This window comes from Tenrec ecaudatus, chromosome 9 (assembly GCF_050624435.1).
Source record: "Tenrec ecaudatus isolate mTenEca1 chromosome 9, mTenEca1.hap1, whole genome shotgun sequence".
Lineage (NCBI taxonomy): Eukaryota > Metazoa > Chordata > Mammalia > Afrosoricida > Tenrecidae > Tenrec > Tenrec ecaudatus.
The window spans coordinates 141,399,223-141,425,333 of NC_134538.1; the positions used below are offsets into that span (position 1 = coordinate 141,399,223).

General features: G+C 41.3%; 1 protein-coding gene across 1 annotated transcript in view; it reads left to right on the forward strand.

Annotated features, from left to right (window-relative positions):
* The window catches only part of PTPRZ1 (protein tyrosine phosphatase receptor type Z1), a 205,948-nt gene that overhangs the window by 139,333 nt on the left and 40,504 nt on the right, over window positions 1-26,111 (forward strand). Inside the window, exons 11-13 of the mRNA XM_075558612.1 lie at window positions 3,396-3,442; window positions 8,042-8,960; window positions 16,125-16,269. Coding sequence (XP_075414727.1) covers window positions 3,396-3,442; window positions 8,042-8,960; window positions 16,125-16,269 — 1,111 coding nt within the window. The remainder of the gene's footprint in view (window positions 1-3,395; window positions 3,443-8,041; window positions 8,961-16,124; window positions 16,270-26,111) is intronic.

The following is a 26,111-nucleotide window of genomic DNA, read 5'->3' on the forward strand; positions in this document are numbered from 1 at the left end:
GACCTTGAACTTCGCAGTCCAACTCGTTACCCAGTACACCACGGAGGCTCCTCACCCTAAAACAACAGGAAAGCAGAATATAATCCTGCAAAGTAGGTTGATAGTTACCAATATGAAAGCCCGCACTTGTAATCAATCACTCATGAAACAAAGATGGCCTCGAAAGATACTCAGGCCACGCATGTTACCCCTCAGGCTGACTGCAGGAAAGAGCAAAGCCGGTAAGAGTAGAATGTCTCCAAAGTGTACTTTTGGAGTTATGATTAGCTAATAGCCTATATTTTTACATAACAGGAACCATGATCCATATCACCAGTGTCTTTCTGCCAACTCACTGACACTCCGTCAATTGAGACTCACAGGGACCCGATGGAATGGGGTAGCCCTGCCCCTGTGGGTTTCTGCCTCGGTGGTGTGCTGACGGCGCTGGGCTGCTAGCTGACTATCTGTAGATTGAAACCTCCGGGAGCTCCTCAGGAGAAAGACGGGGCTGTTACTCCCATAGAGAGTTACAGTCTCAGTCACTCACAGGCGCAGTTCTACCCTGTCCTGTGGGGTCGCAACGAGTCCATCTTCACAGGAGTAAAAAGCCTCCCCCGTTCTCCTGAGGGGTGCCTGGTGGTGTAGAACTTCTGATCATGTGATGAGCGGCCTAACACGTGATTCACTATGACACTAGGACTCTTCTATCATGCTAAGAGGGAGAGAAAACAAAAACGCAGTGTACCCACAGACTATTGAAAGGAAATCAGCTTTCGGTGTGACAGGTACAGATGCCCCATGCAGTTGGCCATTAAATAAGAAAATTCCGTTTGCCCATTGAAAGTATAGTCAAAGTGAGGCGATGTTTTCTTTGTTGTTGTTTTTGGTTTTCCGTCCAGCATTTCCCAAAACCAGTTGCAAAGAATGAGCTATTGATGTTAGGGTTTCTACCCGTACCCCACGCCCCACCCCGTAGCCTCTCTGAAAATTGCAGTACAACAGATGCCTTGCTACTACTAAATGTTTGCTTGTGATTTACTTCTCACAGAGTTTTTAATCCTAGCATGAAAGTAAGAGGCAAGGTGGTATGTGGGTTACAAACTGGGCTACCCTAACATCAAGGTCTGCTGTTCAAAACCACCAGTCTCTCCGAGGGAGAAAGGAGTCTTAAAGCATGACACAGTCAGCAACCCACAGAGGCAGTTCTATGTTGTCATATAAGGTCACTAAGGATCAAGATCGACTTGGTGGCAGTAAAGAAAGCATTGAAGTATTTTTTTTCTTCTTTTACATTTTATTAGGGGAAGTATTTTTTTAATGTGAAATACATTGACTAGGTGCCCTGGTGGCATGGTAATTACACTTTGGGCTCCTAAGTGCAAGGTTGACAGTTCAAAATCGCCAGCTGCTCTGCAGGAGAAAGATGAGACTTTATGCTCCGATACAAAGTTAGCGTCTCTGACACCCAGGGGGACAATTCTACCCTGCTGTTTGAGGTTTCTATGAGTCAGCCTCAACTCGATGGCAGTGAGTTTGATTTCATTTTAAGACATTGATCATTTAAAAGCATTTCCACCAAAGCTAGCTATTGTCTCAGATGCTGAACTGAAATCATACATACTTGAACCTCTGAAATTGTGGTGTAGAGAATATCATATTAAAGGTTATTTGTCACAGTTTAGAGACATCTCATTTTAAAATTCACCTGTTTTGATTTTCTTGAAGGTTCCAGGGGATTGGGATACTGAAATGACTATAATATAGAAACAGATAAAAAACCAAGAGGCAACAATAGAAAAAGCAGCAACTAATTATTGAAATAAAAATCCCAGACACTTTCCTGCTTAGTTTGTTTTATTTTTTTAGTAATAGAACTTAAAATTTGAGCTTGGTTACCTCTAGTGAATATTGTCCTTTTTAGAACAGTGAAAAAATTATACAGAAAAATAATTTTGAAGCAACCTAGTAGTAAGGAATGGGAACTTTATATAAGCCCTCCAGGGCTGGGTGGCCTTATAAATCCTATTTGAATTCTATTCTTAATTGAAACCATGCATGTTGCTTACATTGTGAGGTCTTTCATTCTTCCTCACTGTCAAGTTGGACTGATTGTGACTCATACTGATCCTGTAAGCCAGAGAAGAAGTACCCCTGTGATTTTCTGAGACTAACTTGTTAGAAAGCCTCATCTTTCTCCCATAGAGTGGCTGGTGGTTTCGAACTATTGACTCTGTGGCTAGCAGCCCAATGTGTAACCCACTACACCATGCAGACTCCTTTACCTTTTTTAATTCTGAAAATATTTCTGATAAGAATTAACTCAAGTAAGCTGCCTGAATTGTGAAACAACTTGACGAGCCTTTAAGGATAGTTCTGTTATTCCTTTGACAGTTTTAGGGATTTTTGTTTGTTTGTTTCCTTTGTGGACATGTAAAAGGACAACCTAGAAGGCAAGTATCACTGGGATCATGAAGAACAAGGACTTTGCTGATGAAGTAAGATTCTGTAAAGGTGTAGGAGTAATAGCATCTTTATAATATGCATGTCCTCGTTGGCACCTTGTACACCATCTTCCCAATAAGCTAATCAGGTCAAACCAGGACTCAGGAAAAAAACTTCCTCTGGCCCCTCAGTAATTTGAGAGTGTGGCTAGAGCCTTTGTTGGAAAGAGGCAACCAGGTCTTAGTCTTCTCTAACATTTCCTAGCAAGCCCTCTTTGGGAATGCACTATCTACGGCTAGGGATATGTTGACTCTGGCTTGTTGAGTACGACAGATCCTGGCCGTCCTATTCTTGGCATAGACACCAGGACCTCAGTTCTACTGGGAGAATGTATGGAGATCATCCTGCTCAGTCCTTCCCACGACCACCAGACTGGGATCTGGTAGAAGGGAGCCAAGCACTCTCCCTTTAGCCCACGGCAGCACCCTATATTACAGACAGACATGAGCACAAACCAGGAGAGTACAGAGAGGAACCTAAGGAGGAAATTGGAGCCCCGAGTCTCCAGGAAAAAAAATCTCTGACATTTCCACAAGTCCGCTCTTTTTCTCCATCCCTGTTTAAGCAAAAGTCACCGTGCACTGTTGAGACGTTATTGGGGCTTCTTTACACTCCGTTACTAGTATGCTATCTCACTGCCCGCTTCTCCCTTCATTGTAGCAGTCAGACTTTGGGTGGGAGTGGGGAAGAGATTCAGAAAGATGAAAGTTTTCCATTCAGGCACAAGCAGCTGTGTCGTGGTGTCTTGGAGGGTTTAGGAGTGTTGAAATGAAAATCTGAATATTTCATTTTGAGATATGCATTCCCAAACTAATGATTTTTATTTTCTTTCTCCCCCTTTCATCTGAAGGTAAATCTGTTAACTGAAATATTGAATTGAAAACTTAATCATTTTGTTTTTCATTTTGTAGAACTTGACCCCGCTCCTGAGTTAATTGGAACTGAAGAAATAATCAAGGTAGCTGAGCCATTTTTGAAATCTAATTTTAAAGATTAAAAATGTATTTTGAGTAACTGTTTTGGATTTAGATGGTGTTGCGTTGTGTCTGCAGAGTGAGTTGCTGAGCTTTGCAGATTGTTGTGGGATTTTTGTACATGATTTTATGGAAAAGTTGGAAGCACTGTGTTTAATATAATACAAAATAAAAGGAGAGAAAAAATTTAGTGGTAATGAATAAAACAATGAACTTTTAAAGTAATTATGGCTGTGAGTTTTAGCTATTAGAATTTTTCAATAAACTTAAATTAGAATATTTTGAATATTTACATGTTTCTATAGAATCAAAATGATATTTAATGAATTTTATTGCTGGTCTATCTGTAAATAATAATCATTTATTTGATTTCATTAGCAGTGTGTATATTGATAATTAATATGAAATAAAATATAAGTTATATATATTTATATGTATAAATTGCTTATTTATATTTAGATGTTTCTATCCTTATCATAAATGTCTGTTCCTAGCACAATGCCCTCCAAGAAACTAAAATTTAAAGAATATGTACTAATTTGAACATCTTAACTTTTAAAACAACACTATCTTATATTAATTACCTTCTAACCTCAAATGTGCTGTTGATTTCACAAAATATCTCTTCTCTTTGCATTTTATTTTAAGCAGCAAGAAGAAACCATGACACCCTTTAAGATCTTGCTTAGAAATCACTTTATCCAACTATCCAAGTTCATCACTTACAAGTGCTATATAACCCAAATCAACAAGCATAATTCACACAAGTGCTTAGCTACTTTACAAGGATTGTCTTATCTCATGTGTTAAATCGAATGTTCATCATTTCCTGAGTATATGCTAAGTCTTACCAGAAATACACTTGGTGCCTGCACTTCTAAAACTTTACATTTACGACAATATAAAATTTCTCTATGGGGTTATTCATCTCTTTCTGAAGCCTCATTTTAATGACCCCATATGTCCATAAACTAACCAACAGCCTCTTCAAGGCAAAATAGGTACTGACTATTAAATACAAGCACAACCTCTATTCAAAACCTAATTCCAAAACCACATCCACGTTTTAGATATTTGTTAATAGCACCCCTACTCTCTGATACCAAATTCTATTTTAGTTACACAGTGGTACCATAAAAGAGTATCACACATGAGTGGTTTTATGCACATTCATTTTTTATTTCACAGATTTGGAGACTAGAAGTATGAGGCAGAATTCATTATTGGAATGCTTCTTAATTTAGACTTCATGAATTCCTTAATATTGTATGTTATATCTATGTATGAATGAGCTCTTTTTCTGGGAAGTTGATCCATTACCTTAATCAGATTTTGAGAGTTATCTGGACTTGATAAAGTTTAAAATAGTCTAGAACAAAAGGAAGCAGAAAGACATGTTTTATGCCTAAACGAAGAAGAGGTGAGTAGCATTACATATAAAGAAAAAAATGTATCGAAATCTTCACACCTTGTTATTGGAGTATGTCTGGAAATAAAAGCAAAGATGAAGATACGTAATATTACTGTGGGATTCAATTGAAAAAACATATCAAAGAGAAAGAAATATCACATCTTTTAGGAACTTTAGCAGTGGAAAGGAGGAGAGGGTTTTCATAACAGTTCAAAGTTGAGTTAAGGAGTGCTAATGGAATAGTGGTTATGCCTTGGGCTATTAACCACAAGGACAGCAGTTCAAAACTACCAGCTGTTCCAAGGGAGAAAGATGAGGCTTTCTACTTTCGTAAAGAACTACAATCTTGGAAACCCACAAGGGCCCAGCCTATAGGGTAACTATGAGTTGGAATCAACACGATAGCAGTGAGTAAAGAAAGCAAAAGTTGACTTTCAGGTTTTTCTTTATGTCCTTCTTAAATAAGAGAGGCGTGAATTCATTTAAACTTAGAAGAATGATCTAGTTGAGAGAACAACATTGAAAACACAGAAGACCGTGTCGGGGATATGTTCTTATAGTAGCTGACAGGCAGAGGGTTCGTGTTCTTTTCAAGACTCTCATTACAGTTGAAACTCGGGAAAGTTAGTCCATGAAGGGCACATGCTTTGTGTTGATTTCCCCTTTCAAATAATTTTGAATGAATGTGTTGCAACATAGAGTAAATTTCTATGAATAAATAAATAAAAACACAAAAGAGATGAAAATGACTCCACTGTGTTCAGTTCCCGAGAATAATGATATGGAACAGATTTAACACAGAGCTATAAACATTAGCCTTGGAAAGGATGGGAGACACCCTTCAGTTAACAACAAGACAAAGGAGGCAAGAGTGGAGTTTGATTTCATTAGGGCAAAAGTGTGGTCTTATTTGATAAAGAGGAAGGCTCTCTGTTGATGATGAGGAAAGAAGATGAAAAGATGGAGATGTGAAGAGGACTGAAAAGGTTAGAAATGGTGTAAAGTCACACCAGAAAACCAGGCATATACCCAGATGTTCAGAAATGACCAAGAGGTCTATTACTCCATGGTGTTAAGTTAACATTGATCCAAAGAAAATCTCTTAAAAGATGATAAAGCAAATGTTTATAGGAACTTCTATGAAAAGACGAGATGTCTAGGCACCAAAAAATATTTTTTTACACTGGGAAAATTATTCTTACTTTCTTCCATGTGAAATTTGGGGACATGTAGATTATGGTAAATATTGTTGTTCAAGAAATTATTTGTAAAACTCTCTCTGGTAGTCTTTGCAAATAAGATCTTAAACAAAATTGCATGAGGAACTACAAACAACTGCCGAAGAGCCATTTTGACTGTTCTTGAGCATACATTGTTTAAGAATCAGATTATGTCTACTGATAGTGGCCAAATTCTCATTGACTAATCTAGAGTTAAAGGATCCTTGGGGGTGCCGTGCAATAAGCATTGGGTTGTTAACTGCAAGGTGTGGGACAAAACATGAGGCTGTCTACTCTTGGCAAGATTTACAGTTATGGAAACCCTATACAGGATGATTATGAGTCCTAATTGACTTGATGGATGTGGGCTTGTGCTTTGGTTTGGTAATCTGTTCATAGCACTTGTTTCTTCTGCTAAGACCCATGCCTAAAAAAATGGATCTAATAGATGACAATGCTATAAACTGTTGGGTCCCACGATCTGGAAAAGGAATCCTGGTGGCATAGTTGTTACTTGCTCGCCTGCTGAACATAGGTCAGTAGTTTGAAACCACCAACCACTCTGAGGCAGAAAGATAAGGCTTTCTACTCCATAAAGTGACAGCCTCAGAATCTTGGTCACTAGAAATCAGAATCGACTCGATGACAGTGAGTGAGAGGATCCTGAAAAAATCATACCCCAGGCGGACCTCAACGTATTTTGATATTTTTAGGAATTTGGTTTACTAAGCATACAATTAGATGCATTATAAAGTGTCCAGTTTTCTCCAAGACACATAAAGCATGGGTTTTGCCCAACCGGGAGCAAGGATACTCCTAGGCCACGACAGTGACTCATCGATTAACGCCTGTTTTAGTTTTAGTTCTTGCTAGGTGCCTCCAACTCAATTTTGACTCATAGCAACCCCCAGGTGACAGACTAGGAATTCCCGAGAGAGTTTTCACAGGTCAGACCTTCACAGAAGCTGATCACCAGGTGCTTCCCCCAGAGAGCCACTGAGCGGGCTCAAACCATCAACCCATTAGCTAGTGCTGGGTAATGACGTTTTCAATACCAGGACTGCTTGTAATTTAAACAAATTGTTCAGGAGGGGTGTTTCCATACGAAATGTCAAATTAAAATAAATATTGTTCTATGCCATCAAGTCAGCTCCAAGCCAGAGAAGTCCTCTGTAAAACAGAACAAAACCACACCATTCTAATCATTGTTGCTGTGCCCGAGTTCAATGTTGCAGGCTTCGTGTCAACCCATCTTGTCGAGCGTCTTCCTCTTTTTGGCTGCCCCTCCACTTTACTAAGCATGACGTCCTTTTCCAGGAACTGGTCTCTCCTGACAACATATCTTGGACAGGTTGTCAAAATATGTCCGAAAATAAAGAGCAGTAGAATCATATTTTGACAACTTGTCTTTCAAGAGTCTGTCTGCCTGTCATGTTTTCCTTAGCATATCTTAAGAGCATATTCTGAGTATACATAATTAGATAGTTTGAGTATGTTACTAGTTTGGTCTTTGAAATAAATAGTTACATTGTCATTTCATATTACCAGAAGCTAATTTGCTATTTAGCTTATTGCTAGATGAACTAAACAAAGAAGCATAGCAACAGACAAACTAAATCGTGTGTTAAATTAGATGCTCAATATTTAAATAAGCTATAATTTGTCTTCCTTATAAACCTATTAATTTAATTGCTTCTTCCATAGCCTTAAAATACAGGCCACCATAAATAAGATGTTTTGATTAAATGCAATTATTCTCCCTAGAAAGTGGATAGTAAAGGTTATAGGGTAGAGGATAACATCTGTAGCATCGTGGTTTATGAGCAGAGAAAAGCTCCCATAACATCCCAAGTGAAAATTTAAGAATATAATGTAATATTCTATATGACTGCTTAGATTTAGTAAGTCTTTCTCTTTCCTTAATTTCACTAAATTTTGTTTGCTTTTCAAAGGAGGGAAAAGAGATGGAAGAAGATGCAAGTATGAATCCTGGTAGAGACAGTGCCACCAACCAAATAAGGAAAAAGGAGCCCCAGCTTCCTACCACAACAAACTACAACCGCGTAAGCACTGAACACCACGGGGCTGACGCTAACCGATCCCCGACAAGAGGACGTGAACATGCTGGAAAGGCCGATGTTCCCAACACACCTTTAAGTTCTACTTCCCAGGCCGTAACTGAATTTGTTCCAGAAAAAGATGCTTCCTTGACTCCTCACACTGTGCCTCAATGGCCATTTCCACAGGTGAACTTGACTGTGACTGTGGAATCTGTGAACACGGAATCACCGGAGGTATCTACTGATATCACTGAGGAAGAGAGTCTGTCTCCCAGTTTCAAACTTGAGATGGGAACCGATGATGCCTCTGGCGCCAGTCCAACCACGTCTGCCATGCCAGGCATCTCTGAGAACATGTTTCAGGGGTACATATTTTCTTCAGAAAACCCAGAGGCAATCACAAATGAAGTCCTTGTTCCAGAAACTATGAGAAATGTGTCAGAAGATTTCACCTCATCTGGTTTGGAAGAATCATCAAAAGACCCTGCCATCGATGAAAACACGTGGATCCCTAGCACTACCCATATTCCCACGGAGGCTGATGGCGGCTCCGGTAGAGAGCAGTTGCTCCAGGTGAATTACACCGGCAGGCACCTTGATGAATTTGGAAAGACAACTCAGTCCTTTACTGTGGGCCCACTGGGGTCCCAGGCTCCCTCCATCACAGGTATGGAAATGCCACCTCCTTCTACCTTGCCCTCCTTCCCGACTGAAGTCACACCTCATGCTTTTACGCCTTCCTCTGGACAACACGATGCGATCCCCACGGTGGAGGTGGTTCTCCCGCAGACAACTCAGGCAGTATATAATGGTGAGACACCTCTTCAGCCTTCCTCCAGTAGTGACGTCTTTCCTCTAGTCACCCCTCTGTTGCTTGACGATCAGATCCTCAACACTGCCCTTGCTGCTTCAAGTAGTGATTCGGCCTTGCATGCTACGCCTGCATTTCCCAGTGTCGGTGTGCCGTTTGGCTCCATCCTGTCCTCCTATGACGGTGTGCCTTTGCTTCCGTTTCCCTCTGCTTCCTTCGGTAGTGAATGGTCCCACCATCTGTACACAGCTTCTCCGATGCTGCCGCAAGGTACTTCAGCTCTTGAGCCTGATAAGGTGTCCCCGCATGCATCTGTGCCGGTGGCGGGGGTAGATGTGTTACTAGAGCCCAGCCTGGCTCAATATCCTAATGTGGTGGCCCAGCAGACCACCGCTCCTGCCGCTTCAGACACGTCGGAAGGTGGTGGTGAAGCTGAGGTCCTTTATAACACGCTCGTGCTTGCTCAAGTGGAGCCAGGCAGCGCTGACGTCATGACGCATGCACGTTCTCCAGGGCCTGAACTGCCCCATGCCCTACCTGGTGATGGGGGCTCCCAGCACGTCTCCGCCGTGGCTCACAGTTCTGCAACACCTGGACATGATTCTCTTGCTGTATCTCCTCCGAGTTCCTTAGCGAACAGCCTTAGCTCTCGACTGGTGTCTGAGTCTTCCTTAATAGCCCCAACTGCAGTGAGGCTGCAGCCTACGCACGCCCTCTCCGATGATGCCGAGTGGTCTGGAGCCTTCTCAGGTGGTGAATTCCTTGTGCCTGACTCAGAGGGTCTGACCCCCCTTAACACGGCATCGCCCGTTCCTGTAGCCAACTTGACAAATGTAACATCTGTGTTTGGAGAGGATCAGAAACTACTTCCTGAAAGTGGCATAGCCTATGGGAAGGGGACTCAACTGCCAACCTCTTCTTTGGGTGAGAGGGCGGGCCATGCTGAGAGCACAACCGTGCCTGACCCATACGCCAATGTAGACAGTTGGAATGAGTCCTTACAGGAACCCCCCACTTCCAGTCCTAGCACCAAGGGCACGCTGCCTGAGGCTCTAGATTTTACCACCACTGAGAGTGTTGAGCATGAGCTTAGTCAAGTTCCCGAACATGACTTTGCCATGCAACCTACCCCCGCTGGGCCTCAAGCCGTTGGGGACACTTGGCTTAAGCCTGAGCGTAGTGCCCTCCCTAAGCCAGCCCTCTCTGACCCTGCTTCTAGTGAACTATTGGCTCCTCCCACTCAGTTCTCCCTTTATGAGGCCTCCGCCGCCGCTTTTCCTCCTGAAACACTGCAGCAAGCCCCCTTTCGGGGTTCTGATGTCGGCAGCTTGCTTCAAACGCCTCTTCCCGCGGGGCCTAGTGCGTCCGTGGAGGTGGGAAGCCCCGAGGTTGAAAGCGTTCGTTCTGCGATGCCGCATCTCCTGGCATCAGATTCTGCTTTGAGCAAAACCATGCTGCTCCCTCCATCGGTGCCAGGTATTGACGATGCCTCGCCGACTTCTGGGGTGCAGGTGGCTTTACTTCCAGGGGTGGCCATTTCTTATGAGAGTAAGAAATCTTTGGAACCAAGTTTGCTTCACAGCGAAAGCCTCCAGCAAGTGGCCCGTCCACCGTACGATAATGAGGTGTTCCAGGTGTCCCAGACGGCCAGTGTCCAGACTGGCCCTGCCTTCCCCGCACAAGCAAGCCACGCCGTGGCTACTCCCCTTTCACCATCGGCCAGCGTTTGGCCGCAAACACGTTCAAATACACTCCTAGATCCTGATGGCGTTCTCACCTCCGCCATAAGCTCGACTGCCAGTGAGGTGTTCTCTGGCGCTCCACCCGTTATTTCGGGCACCCCCGAAGCTGCTGAGCATTCTGTTTCTTTAGGGGATGTGCGTGTTTCCACTTCTCCTAACAGAGATGGGTCCTTGACCACAGCCAAATGGCTGCTTCTTTCTCAAGCAGCTTCTCCAGAACAGACTCCCAGTGCCACTTCCAATGCTGAGTTAGTAGGAGGGGGCGATGATGGTGATGTGGATGATGATGATGACGACGACGAAGATAGCGATGATGTAACCATAAATACGTGTGTGTCATGCTCATCCTTCAGAACCTCTCGTGAAAAGGTCATTAATGATTCCGACACCCAGGACAACAGGCTTGGGGATCAGGAGAACCCAGTCTCACATTCACTGTCTGGGATTTCTGAAGAAGAGGATCGAGCCCCAGGCGTAACCTCAGACACTCAGATGGGTATGACCCGCAGTCCTGACAAAACACCGCCAACCCGTGATGATGCCCAAGAGGAAGGGGGCATCCAGGCTGGTAGTGCCCCTCGCCATGTCAGCCCAGAATCCAAGTCGTGGGCAGTGCTTACAGGTGATGAAGAGAGCGGATCAGGGCAAAGTACCTCAGATAGCCTTAATGACAACGAGACTTTCACAGATTTCAGTTTTCCAGCGGGTAATGAACAAGATACGGATGGGGCCCTGGAAGCAGGTGACTCGGAGATGGCTCCCGGATCCCCGCAGGCCTCAACCCCACCACTTGATAGTGGACACACAGATGTGTTCAACGTGTCAGAAGCAGGTTAGTTACAGGCGAAAGAGACGGAGGTGTGGGAGTGTACTTCGAGATAAAAATTTAGGAAAACGGCCCATATCGTATGCTTGCCTCTGGAACAAAACTCAACAGATCGTTGTACAGTTTCAAAGTGAGATCTCAGTCATTGTTCCAATGAATATTGAGTACTTGGCATGTTTTCATTCTTAACTTACTTCTCTCCAAACTAGGGAAAGTGATTCTTATTCATTGACAATATCTTGTAGTCGACGAGATGCTTATTTTGTATGAGCGCAATTTTGGGTGACGAATGCATTCTTCTTCCTCTGTTTTTTTTTTCAAATGACAATACCTGAGTGCTTTATTTTCAGATGGTGATTTTAATGTTCTAAAATGTGTTATAAACATTCTGCAGAATTGTAGAATGACTGTAAATCCTGATAGTAATGGGCTGTGAGCACTGCCCTCTGACTCAGCCCCTGGAAAGGAATCAGATCATTTAGAGATGCACATCTGCTTTGGGGAGCTTTGAAATGAAAAAATAAAGTTCCATTGCTAAATTTTGAAAACTAAGGGTAAGCTAACAACGGCTTTAATTTTTTAAATAGTCTTTGACTACCTAAGTACAACCGAAAGAGGGCAGTATGAACCAACAAAATGCATTCTACTTTGTATTTGCTTTTCTACTCCTGTCTACAAAGTTAAATAATGTGCATTAATATGCACAGTATGCATAAGTATTGTATGACAAGATGTAAAAAACAAGAATATCTCTGGTACAGATGCATTCAATTTGTCCATGTACCTTATGTAAATTAGTTTGTTGGCCAGATGTTTCGCATAACCGTTTACACGAAGCGTATATAATAGAGATGTTTGATTTGAAAGGTAAAGGGAGAGAAAAAGGAAATAGAGTTCCACTGAGCAAATGAAATACTAGATAATACCATTGACTTGATAATTAGAGTTTTCTAATTTGCTTTTATTAAACTGTAAGGTGTTTTTTTAATTAATCATGAACATAGTTAAGTCTTGACCGTAAGTTAGAAGGCAGACTAATGTAAAATCCCACTCTTATTGAATGACAGTGGGTATTATAATCCAGAACATAGATATAAGTAGCCTCATCAGGGATATTTTTCTTCTTGGTTATTTTTGTTCCTTGAAAAAGTTGCTTATTTTTCTTTTAGTGCAGCAGCAGTTAAAAGTTGGTGCAATTTCATAAGTTTTTCTGTCTGTTGCCTTAGTGCCTCTTTCGCATTACATTCCAATTTAAATACTTAAATTCTAATATGTAGATATGCGCAATGAATTCAAAGTTCACAATATTGATTAGTTTTGGCATATACATGAATTACTCTCTGTCCTCAATTATGGTACTTTAAATTTTTTTCTAAAATTTATTAGTTATTATAAAGGAAAACATTAAGAGATCCTCTATTTTCCTATTTCCTAGGTAACGACATTATCAGTATCTTCTTGCTAGAGTTTGCTGTTTTGAAAGACCACATGTATAGTAAAATGCTAAACCTAGAACTGCTAACTAAGATGTATTAAATTTGTTATCCATACATTTCGATTGACTGAATTATGAATGGCATGTTTCTGAATGGTGAGCACCAAGCAATGTGATCGTAACTTTCAGTACCATCAAGTGACATAACTAATGGCACAGACAAGGTTAAACAAAGTTTAGAGAAAAATTCATACCTGTTTTCAAAACGAAAACTGTGACAAATATGTATGGACTAACTCTAAAACATAGAAAGTATAATATAGTCCTAAAATTTGAAACAGTTTCAAGGCATATTCCTCAAAAGAGCATAGATAAGGCAATTATTAGTAACGGTAGCTTATGAGGGAGTAAAGAGACCCAATTCGATTATTTTGGCCAGGTTATATAGGGAGTAAGTGCAGAAGGGACACTAGAAACCTGTTACTGATATCTGTCTCTTAGAAACTATGTGTTCTTGACTGAGGACGACATTATACACATAATGCTCAAATAATCGATCTAAAAGTTGTACTGAAACATTTCTATAGAGTCATCTTAGTTCTTACTTTCTGTCAATCAGTTGATTCTTACCCTGCCCTTTAGATAATATACACACACTGTTGGGTCATGTTGAGACAGGTATTTTCATCTCATTCAATAAAAACAAGTGCAACTTGGTGTTTTTTTCATGGTAGTATATTTAGAACCAGTTGGTTGCCTGTAGTTTCGTGTGGCCGATCCTAGTTTGTGTAAAAGACCTGTCAAGCACTGTCATGGAGTTGATGGCGACTCATAGCAATCCTGCAGAACAAGATGTCCAAGGCTGTAACTCTGTACAGGCGTAGAAATGTCACCTTTCTCCTGCGGAGCTGCTGGTGGGTTCTAACTGCCAACCTTGAAGATAGCAGCACAAAATGTAACCACTACATCACTGGGGATCCTAGAAAAGGCCTAGGTTTCATCATATAGTATTGCCCTGGATTGTGAGCAGAATTCCTCAATTAAAGGATATGTTTTATAACCAATCCTCCCAGAGAGTTTGTGAAATGGGCTATTTACAAGGTTGTATGTGCAAGCTATACGTGTGTATGTGTTTTATGTGATGATGTAGATGGTATATATTATGTATTTTATGTGCTATAGATGCCTTGCCTGTGTGCCGCATATGTGATCATACATATTTCAGATGTATGTTTACACATACACATATAAGAGAGGTATGTATGTATCTTTAGATAGACATATGTGTATTGCTATGAACCTTTGTGAGCCTTGTGAACATTTGTAACCACCTCAGCTCACTTTGTAGCTGCATTCGTGTAGACTTTATCATGCCTCAACATGGCATGTAGGATTCATTCAAACACGGGTTGCTCATGTGTAGCCACAGAGGTTCTATTTCAGTCTTGGGGCCCCAAGAATGAGCATTTGTAACATGTGCCTGCTAGTAAGGTTGATGCCACTTTTCTGAGAGCCTCACACTTCAAGACAGCTCACACTTCAAGCCGACAGATACTAATATTAACCAGCCTGACTAATTCCTCGGTACTGGACACTTTGCTGAGTGGACCCTTTCAGTTCCTTCCCACGGACTTTACCTGTAGGCCACAACAGTGGCAGGAGAAAAAAATGCAATATGGATACAATAAGGTGCTCTCCTACATTTCCTCAAGACAATTTCAGCGCATTTGCCAATCAGACCATTAAGGTTTCCAGCTGTGTCTCACGCTCAGGCAGAATGACGAGGGAGCATTATTGACATAATAGAAAGCAGTGCACTGGCATTTCTCCCAGACATAGTCACTACAGCTTAGAATGAGTTGAACTACAACATCATCAGTAGGGGTACAGTTTTATCATCTCCTAGTCACACCTTAGGAGGAACATTTTTGCATGCCCATTTCCCCCCTCACAAATGCCTCTCTCAGGCTATAAAAACAAATATCCTGGGAAATTGGGATATCAGTTTCTTTATGAGTGGTTTCAATATGCTTGCCCTTGCCTTACCTGTTCTTGGTTACTAAAGTGATCATTTAAAATCATCTCTGTAGTTGGTTATACATGATGCTAGAGTCATGCATGTCTGTCACCTCCAAGTTTCTTGACTATTTGAAATTAACTTGAGCCCTTCTGCCTTGTTACAGTAAAGGCCTCAAAGCTGCCAAGTAGATTGTGCAGGGGAACTTAAATTTCATTCTTTTTGAACAGTTCTTAACCCTGACGACATGTCATCATAGTAGAAAGAGTTTCAATGTTCAGTCATGTTGGGTTCCCGTTGAGCGCACCTCAAGGCAGGTGGGAAAGATTGTCTCCGGCCCTTGTACCTGTGTAGTCCTGAACCTGTTGTCACAACTCCAAAAAGTATCTCCATCCGCAGTGATTTTGAGATTCTCGGTATGATAATGTTCCTATGTGGTCACAAAAATAGTCACTTGTCAACTTTTAAAATTTACCCTCAGATTGAATTTGGGCACTTTGGTCATTTACATGTGCATGTGTGAATAATGTCTTCGATCTATTGTTTTCCTTCCATTCACATGCAACAGTATCTGGAATTTTTTGAGAAAAGCATTGGCTCAGAAGAGCATTCAAAAAGAGATTTACAACCAAATGATTTGAAATTGAAAACGGTCTACTCAGTGAAAGCATTAACTTAATATAATGAGAGTTATCTTGAGACTCTACCTTCATGGAAGTGTTAGCTCTTCTTAATTATTTAATTAGCTGCAAAATTTTAAATGATTTCATTATCATTACTTGTAGAAAAGCGAGGGACTATGTGGTGACTCCATCAGCAGCATTGCTTTGCTTGAGCATTTGGCTATTTATGTCAGTGCTTCTGGCCCTCTCCCAAGCTTTGCAGGGCAGTCTCTTGCTTGCTCCTTGCCACGGCGCCCTCCCTTCTCTGTTGAGATACTGCACTTGAGCTCAGACAGCCTTCCGTGCTTTTTAAAGGTTGTTCTTACCTACATTGATCCGTAACTGTAGACAGTCTTGGCACCAGAAAGTCAAAATGTTCAAGGTAAGTAACAGCATTAAAAGTTGCAATGAATTAGTTGGAAAATGTCCTGACTTTACTTTGGAGCTTAAATATCAACTCTCTCGATTTTCTCCGACTACAGAGGCCAGTAATAGTAGCCATGAGTCTCGCATTGGTCTAGCTGAGGGTCTGGAAGCCAAGAAGAAGACAGTTGTACCCCTGGTGGTCGTGTCAGCCCTGACTTTTGTCTGTCTAGTGGTTCTTGTGGGTGTTCTCATCTACTGGAGGTAAGTTGAGTCTTTGTTGAAGTTTCATAAGCTCATACCATGCCCATAATTGATTGATTTTGTAAGGCAGTTATGAAAAGTCCGCACAGCATAATAAGTTTGTTTTTCTTATGAGAAAAATGTATTATTATTAATTTATTCCAGTCACTATGAACAAGGTGAAGTTATGAGTTCAAAGATATAAGAAAAGATTTGATTTGATTGTCCTTCATACTTGCACAGAATAATTAAAGACAAATTAGAGGACATATAACTAATATTTAATATGATACTTTGATAGCTGTATTTTCTAATTAGTCTAACATTCAAATCTTAGCACAGCATCTAATGGGAAACTAAGCCTCGCACTGGTTATTATAATTCCAACAGTTACTATTTAGGAAAACTTAATTTCTAATATAGTAAGAGTTGGTGTGTGTGGTTTTTTAAAAAAGTATAGTTTGTGCAAGATAATATGTCAGCTGTCAACACTGCTAACCTGTTAACAGAAGTTGAGAATCTGGGCACAAAAGTAAAGAATCAAGCAGTTAAAATATGAAGGAAATTGAAAAACAAATTAATGACTAAGCTTAGGTGCATGGAACTATAAAATTCTTAATTAATTCCCTTGAGGCTCAAATATGGTTTCAAATTCATCTACAACCTGTTAAAACCCTTCAAAGGACAAAGACAATTAGACTCATCACAAGTTTTCATACTGTGGCTGGAAGAACACACAGCAAATTAGCACGATTCCTAGACGCATAATGTAAGTCAGCTTAACTGTATCTGTTGGAAAACAAAAAGGTTATGATGATGTAAGGATTCCGTAAACTAAGAAAGGATATACACGGCTCAGTGCTTCAAACGATTTTATAAAAGAAAATTGGGGTCAGCCAATCTATAATTAACTCCTTTTGTTTATCAGTATCTTTCCTTGAGTTTGTTTTTACTGCTCTTGATGTATCCTCCCAGAATATATTCTCTTGATTTAGTAAAGTAAAATATATGCATACTTACTGTATATATTAACTATTTCCCATGTGCTCAGTATTGTGTTAACCCCTATGGAGAACCAACAAGAACAAATGAATGAATGTCAGTGCCTTCCTGAAATATATGCTCAGTGGAGAGAAACAATTTCCTAATGAAAGTGTAGAAAATATTGCACAAGCGTGTATGGAAGCAGCTGAAATACCGAATGCCAAGAGTGGGCAGAAATGGGGGATCTTGATAGGTCAGAATGGATAATATAAATGTAAATGCAAACTATAAGATGGATTGAAACAAAACAGAAAAACTCATGCCATTGAGTCCATGCCGACTCCTAGCGACCCTACAGGACAGGCTGGAACTGCCCCTGTGAGTTTCTGAGATGGTAACTCTTTACGGGGGTAGAAAGCCTCGTCTTTCTGCTGAGGATCAGCTGGTGGTTTTGCAGCTGGTGGGTGTAGAATCATGGGGATCACAGTCTGAAGGGTAGGAGTCAAAACATTGAGATCAAGGGAAAGGGCCTTTCAGGCTGGAGCATGGTAGGCAGGAGAGATCATGAGGTTTCGAGCCTGTCATGGGACATTGATTGGCTAACGTAGAATGACTTCAGGCCCTCTGTCTTCTTTATATGACTTCCTTCAGCACACAGAGTAGACTGGAGAGGATGGACAACAAATTAGATCTGCGTTATCCACCCGGGTTGTTGCTCTTTTCGGTGCTGTTCCGTCAGTCCTGACCCCTAGCCACCCTCCGTAAAACAGAGCAAAACCTTGTCTGGTCCTGTGCCGGTGGTTATGTCTGAGCCCTTTGTTGTGCCCACTGTATCAATCCATATCCTTAAGGGCCTTCCTCATTTTTACTGCCCTTCTTCTTTACCACGTATGCTGTCCTTTTCCGGGGACTAGTCTCTCCTGATAATGCATTCCAAGTTCACGAGATGAAATCTAGCTATCTTTGCTTCTACTTCTTCCAAGATAGGTGTTGGTTCTTCTGGCAGTCCATGGTACTTTCCCATAATCTTCGCCAGCACAATTCAAATGTCCCAGTTCTTTTTCTGTCTTCCTTATTCAATGTCCAACGTTCACATGCATATGAAGCTATTGAAAATAGCATGTCCTGGTCCTCAAAGGAACATCCTTGCTATTCAACACTTTAAAGAGGTCTGGTGCAGCAGATTTCCCCAGTATATGCATCATTTGATCTCTTCACTGCTGCTTCTACGAGCATTGATTGTGGATCCAACCAAGGTGAAATCGTTGACATCTTTAATCGTTTCTCTTTTTATCATCAAAGCTACCTATAGGGCTAGGTGTGAGATTTTTGTTTTCTTGGCATTGAATTATAATCTGTATTGAAGGCTGAGATCCCTGATCTTCCAGGCTTCTTGCTCACGTCAAGTCTGCCGTGACTCTTGACCACCGCCAAACCCTGGTCCTAGGACCCCTCCTGATTCCCAACTTAGGTTGCTACCTCCTGGCACTATGTTAGAAAGTTTTCTATTGTGATCTGTAGAGTTTCCAGCCACCAGGACTGTTTTCTTAGTTCATTTTGGTCTGGAAGCTCCACTGAAACTTCTCCATCATGAGTGCTTCTGTTTGTACTTGAAATGTCAGTAGCAGAGCCGACAGCGGGAAAGCAACACAACGGCCACCACCCAGTAGTGGTAGCTTCATGCATAAGGAGTTTATTTTGTCCGTATGATGCCGAATAATAATAACTTCTTTCTTCCCTATGTACCTTGTTCTTGTTGTTAGGTGCCATCAACTTGGTTCTGACCCGGAGCAACCCTATGTTATGAAACACTGGCCAGTCCTGCTCCAGCCTCACAATTGTTGCTATACTCGAGCCCTTTGTCGCAGCCACTATTGTCAATCCGTGTCACGGAGGGCCTTCCTCTTTTTTGCTGGCCATCTCCTTTACTAAGCATGATGACTTTCCCCAGGGACTGGTGTCTCCAGGCAACATGTCCAAAGTACGTGAGACTAAGTCTCGCCATCCTTGCCTCTAAGGAGCACTCTGGCCATATTTCTCCCAAAGACAGATGTGGTTGGCTTTTGGGCAGTCCACGGTACTTTCAGTATTCATTGCCAGCACCACATTTCAAATGTATTGATTCTTCTTTGTTCTTCCTTATCCAATGTCCAACTTCCACGTGCACATGAAGCCACTGGAAATATCATGACTTAGGACAGGCCCACTGTAGCCCTCAGAGTAACGGCCTTGCTTTGTAATACTCTGAAGAGGTCCTGTGCAGCACATGAGTCAGTCCCTAATTGCAATAACTTTTTACAGAAGACTCCAAGTTTGGGGTCTCTATCAAACCCTCTCTCACCATTCTCCTTTTTACCCAGAGGAGTACCTATAATCCATAGCCGATAATCCACTTATTGATCATAGCCTATAATCCATATATGAACATAAGCTAAACCCACAAATGTTTATTCGCTACCAATTCTCATTGCTTTTGTTCCCTCCCACTCACCAACGGACTTTCTGATCACACTTCTTAGCAACAATGACATCATGTTTGTTCAGATGACTGGTTTATGTCCACTTGTATTTTCCCTGCCAAACCAACTTTTAATAATTAATTAGAATTTGGATTAAATACATTTAAAACAAGATATGAATTAGGACCACCTTTTACTTCATAGTAAATATAATTAAAACCAATAGCTCTTAAACGTGTCAAATTGTAGTTTGAGATCATTAAAATGAGTCAAACTCTTAATGTCTAAGCACTCCTTCTTTTAGGCAAAGTTAAAAGTTAGAATTTTATCTAATCTGGTATGGTATTTTGTGGAGAATTAAAAATAGGGATTATTTTACTTTTGTTAATCATAGTTCATCTGTCTATGAAAAAAAGGATAAAATATCATTTGAAACATTCTAATTTGTCACTTATTAGGAAAAGAGAAATTAGGCATTTCTTCTCTTTTCCGCACAAATGCTATTATCCTTTTGGCCTTCCAGGGTGCCGTCAGTATTGAGCACAGTGTTGCTAGTGTTTAAAATGAGCACCTTAAAGGTTTGATGTGGATTCTTAAAATGACTTATTAAATGGGCTGTTGGATTGGTCATTCGCACACTTCTGTTAAGACTGAACCTGCTTGGCCTGTCCTCATCCATTCAACGTTAATTGGCTTGAAGATGTAATTTTTTATGGATCAATAATTCACCAGCAGTTAGGGATGTGATATGAGTTGCTAAAACACTGGAGATGAATGTTAGCCCCTTCTTCAAACTTTACATGAATTTCTCAAATACCAGTGCAATATCAGCTGCAAATAATACGGTCTCACTCATTGTATGGTGCATTTTTTTAAGCTTTGTAGAAAATGCAACATAAGAACTTTAGTAATGCAGTTCTATGAGTTTATGTATTTAAATATTTTTCTAATTTAATTTTGAGAAAAATCATTGGACCAGAGTCCAATTATAAATTGGAATCAATCTTCTCTTTAGTCTACGATAACTAACTCACTTATATTTGGAGGAACCTAGGGAGAAAATTTACTTTAGTAGAAAAACATGACAAATCAGAGTGATAAAATCTGGCTTTCCCAATTCTGACATTTGCTATAAGGCCTTGGCTTAGTCACTTGCCCATGTAGGAATTAATTTTGGCTGTTTACCATTTGCAGTGCGGAGTTACCAAGTCACCGCTCAGACTACAGCTAGGTCTTCATGAGGAGTTGTGTTATGAAAGCGGCGTGATGCATATTGTTTCATATTTGTGTAATGATACGAAGAGATGAAATCATAATTACACATGTCTAGCTTTTAATTCTGAATACTGTGGTGAAAAGGTGTAAATTAAATAATCAGATTAACATTGATTGATAGGACCTAGGTCTACAAGTTTAAAGTAGTCATCACTTTTTTCGTCATGGCTGAGTGATAATTAGCACGAGACATAGTTATCAACACTTAGCACATAGACGTGAAGACATTCACTGCTTATAGAGAACAGATGGACTATAGATATTGAATCTTGTCAGACATTAAATAATATGCCTGAAATTCTTTTCCAGATGTTTTCAGATATCATTTACATGAGCCAAACCATAAGCCTCTCAGATGTAAAATGACTTCAACACATAAGGTTTACGAAAAGCCCTTTTAAAAAAGACAAAGGGGGAATTGTGCGCTGTTTTAAGAGGAGGCAACTAAACAGTATTCAACTTGTTCTTGTCAAAGTGGCTTACCTTAAAAAGCAGGATGTAAGAGCACTTACCATAGACTTGCATGTTTAGGCTGCGATAATGGGAAGAAAATCAGAGTAAATTCTCTCCTAATCCTAAATTCAAACTCTTAAATCACTGAAAGTAGCTGCCCCCCACCCCCCTAAACGGAGGCCTCCCAGAGCAATGCTGCCTTCTAAATCCGGGCCTTTGTAAAGCCAAGGCCATGCTGTAAAATACAAGCAAGCAACATAAAGATACCCGTCATCCAGATTTCCATCGTAATTTCCGTATGATGGGTAAGGTATTATTGTGAAATTAATTCCAAGGAACATTATTAGACCACTTGTTATCTAAAACAAGGAAGATTTGAGTACAGAGCTGAAGAGACTGGCAGTCACTTCAGCACTATAATGAACATAAATAATATGTTAAGCTTTAATACTAGCACCAGTGTTTGCGTTTACTTCTTTCCATTGTACATGATCCTACCTTTGTGCCATTCCCTTGGTCTTTGGCATACCTTTCATCTTTCTATCTATTCTTCCCACACCCATTCACTACTCTTTGCCTACTTATCTATTCCATCTCTCCCTCCCAAGTGTTTAAAGATTTCAAGTTAGCTCTTTTGAGATTCAGGTAGGCAGAAGTTCCTAGAACACAGCTGAATAACATATGGTTGATAGAACCCCATTGCTGCTAGAAACCCATGTAATCACTCAACAGAGACTGAGCACCTGTTGGGCTCGTGGCCCTCTATTAATAGTTGAGTTTCATAACTCAAGCATTGATGGATAGGGTCTATGTCTAGTTATCCATTAGGTTGCCTGTGACTAACTCCTCAAAAGTGGGCAGCTGATTTCAATCTTTATGCTGAATAAATAATCAGTGAAACTGACTTATATGAAGAAGAAAGTGGTATCAGTATTCGAGGAAGGCTTATTCACAGATTGGGATATGCAGGTGACACAACCTTGCTTGCTGAAAGTGAGGAGGACTTGAAGAACCTAGTGATGAAGATTAAGAATTGCAGCCCTCAGAATACTTTCTTCTATTAAATTGGCATTCTACGATGCTCAGCTTCCGGACACAACTGCTGAAGACAAAGCAGGTGCATAAGCAAATGTGGTGAAGAAAGCTGATGGTGCCCGGCTATCAAAATATATAGCGTCCGGGGTCTTAAAAGCTTGAGGGTAAACAAGTGGCCATCTAGCTCAGAAGCAACAAAGCCCATGTGGAAAAACACACCAGCCTGTGTGATCACGAGGTGTTGAAGGGATCCAGTATAAGGCATCATCAGAACAAAAAAAATCTTACCATAGTGAATGGGGTTGGGGGGAGTGCAGAGTGGAGACCCAAAGCCCATTTGTCGGCCACTGGAGATCCCCTTGAAAAGGGGTCTATGGGAGGAGATGAGCCAGTCAAGGTGCGATGTAGCAATGATGAAACATACAGCTTTCCTCTAGTTCCTAAATGCTTCCTCCCCGCGCCCACTATCATGATCCGAATTCTACCTTGCATGTCTGTCTAGACAAGAAGATGTACACTGGTACAGATAGGAACTGGAAACACAGGGAATCCAGGCAGATGATCCCTTCAGGACCAGTGGTGTGAGTGTTGATACTGGGGTCTTAAAAGTGGGCAGGTAGTGGGAGAGTGGGTTGGAAAGAAGGAACCGATTACAAGGATCTACATGTGACCTCCTCCCTAGGGAACGGACAACAGAAAAGTGGATGAAGTGAGATGTCAGACAGGGAAAGATATGACAAAATAATAATTTATAAATTATCAAGGGCTCTTGAAGGAGGGGGATGCGGGGAGGGAGGAGAAAAATGAGGGCCTGATGTCAGGGGCTTAAGTGGAGAGCAAATGTTTTGAGAATGATGAAGGCAATGAATGTACAGATGTGCTTTATACAATTGGTGTATGTATGGATTGTGATAAGAGTTATATGAGCCCCTAATAAAATGATTTAAAAAATAAAAGCATTGTAGCTTTCAGTATCACTTGCAACTCAAAGTAAAGAAGACCAAAATCTTTACAACCAGGCCAATAGGTGACATCATGGTAAATGGAGGAAAGATGGAAGCTGTCAAGGCTTTAGTCTTACTTGGGTCCATAGTCAGTGTTCACTGAAGCAGCTGTCAAGAGATCAAAGGGCAGGTTACATTGAGTAAAGACCTCTTGAAAGTGTTGGAAAGCAAGGATTTCACATTGAGGACTCTGGTGTGCCTGATTCAACCCGTTGTCTTTTCCACTGCCTCATGTGCATGTGGAAGTCAAACATGGAATAATGAAGAAGAACCTATACACTTAGTGTGGTGTTGGAGAAGACTATTGGAAGTGCCATGGGCTGTCAAAAAGGCAAACAAATCTGTCTTGAAGGAGGTACAGCCAGCGTGCTCCTTAGAGGCAAAGATGGCAAAATGTCCTGATGATATTCTAGCATCAGATTTTGCATATTCATGATAATACTGTGTCTTCTTGAGCTGCCCATTAAAATCTTCTATTTCATCCTTGATCCCACTATCTTTGGCTGCTCTACCATCAAGAATAAGTTCCAGATTTTTTCCTACTTTCCTTTCTCATTAGTGTGTGTTTTGTGTGTGTATCATTCTTGACTTCTTTCCATCCTTAAGCCATTGCTACCTTGGGGTCTGTTTTTCTTGCCCTCTGGGTGAGGTTGTTCTATGTGACGGTCTCTTATTTATGCTTGGTGAGTGTTGTTCTTCTGCCCATACTGAGTCGGCGAGGATCTTTTGTAAGGCTGGGTTTGTTGTAACATATTTTTTGAGTTTTTCCTTGTCTGGGAAGACTTTTATTTCTCCATCGATCTTGATCGATAATTTGGCTGGGTAGAGTAATCTTGGATTTGCGTTGTTTTCCTTCAACTTTTGGAATATGTTACTCCATTCTCTCCTTTTTTTCATAGTTTCTCCTGATAGGTCTGAGCATATTCTTATGTGGGAACCTTTATATGTTTGCTTTTCCCTAGCTGCTCTCATGATTTTCTCCTTTTCCTCAAAGTTGGATAGTTTAACTATTATGTGCCTTGGTGATTGCTTGTTGAGGTCCGGTCGTGCCGGTGTTCTTTCAGCCTCCTGAATGGTTGCCTGGTTTTCATTCATTAGGCTGGGGAAGGCTTCCTCCAAGAATTCTCTCACTGTTGTTGCAGATGACTTCTTTGTTGTGTCTTCCTCTGGTAGGCCAATAATTCTAATGTTGTTCCGCTTCATAGCATCAGACATAGCTCTTAGGTTTTCTTCTGCTGCTCTGATGCTCTTATTAGATTTTTGTTCACGTTTGTTAAAGTCTGCTTGGCTGTCCTCCAAGTCACTGATGTGGTTCTCTGATTCCTCCAATCGATTCTCAAGGACCATGATTCTGCTATTGTTTTTTGTTATCTCCTCACTAAGCTCCTGTATTTCCCTTTGGTGTATGGCTTTTATCTCCTCTATCGGTTCATCCTTTTTCTGTATTGTTTCCCTCATATCCTGTATGGCTCCAAGCAGCATTCTGAGAATTTCTTTGTGTGGCATCTCAATGTCTGCTTCTTCTATGTATGTTATGTTCGGGACATCTTCTGCCTTTGCCTTTTGTTTCTCCTGTTTTTTAGTTGAGGTCGTTGGGGCTGATGGCTGTTTGCAGTGAGTTGTTTTAGAGGGACCAGGTGGCATTTTCTAGGCTCTCTCTGGGAGACTTATAGGAATGTACCGTAAGGTTTATTGGGGCGCGAAACAGAACTAAATATCCAATTGGCAAAGTTTTAGAAGCAGGCTTTATTGAGAAGCTTGTGGGCGGGTTCAGCAACTCAGGGTATTGAGCTATTGAAACAGCGCCTTGGGGAATTCAGGCAGCATTTTTATACCCCTTGCTGGCAGGCACAGCTGGGAAGGATCAAAGCTGGGGAGGATCTGAGCACACAGGGGCTTCAGCAGGGAAGAGGTCGTTAATCTTATCTATACTGCAGGGATGGGTAGAGTGGAGTGTGCTTATCTTCAGAAAACATTCTGTCTCCAGGAAGAGCTGGCTCCAGGGATTTGGGATTGAGCAGGGGAGGGGGATGTCGGTTAGAGGGAGGTCGATAAGAGGTGAATTCTAAGAGCCAGGCTGAAGGCATCGGATTCAAAATGGAGTCCCTTTTGCCAAGACCAGGCATACCTGACTCTGCCTTATAGTGAAAAGGGGCGGAGTCAGTCTCTTCTGTAACTTGTTCCTGTTGGCATAGGGGCGATGAAATTTTACGGGGGGCGGGGGGAGGAGGCCTTAGGCAGAGTACTGAAATGTCTGGCCTGGCAGAGGTTTTAGAGGCTGGTATTGCTGTAGCATCATCTGGTGAACTGCTATATGGGTGATCTCGCAGAGTCAGTTTTGCAGGAGCTGGATGAGACAAGGAGCAATTAAGAGAAAAATTATAACTAAAATTATGGGTCCTAGTATGGGGGCTAGGAAAGAGTACAGAGAAGAGTTCCACCAGGAAGAGGATCCATCTGTTCTGAATCTGGTGTTTTGTAGCTCAAGGTTTAGCTTGTTGAGGGTCTGGACTCTAGTTTCCACACCTACAGCTGATTTTACTATGGGATAAACCTCCCACTTTATCTTCCTGTGACTTCTTATCAGGGGAGTGCCCCAGATGGCTAGTCCGCCGCCTACCCCAGTGTTGCAGAGGCTAGCCTAAAGTTCCTG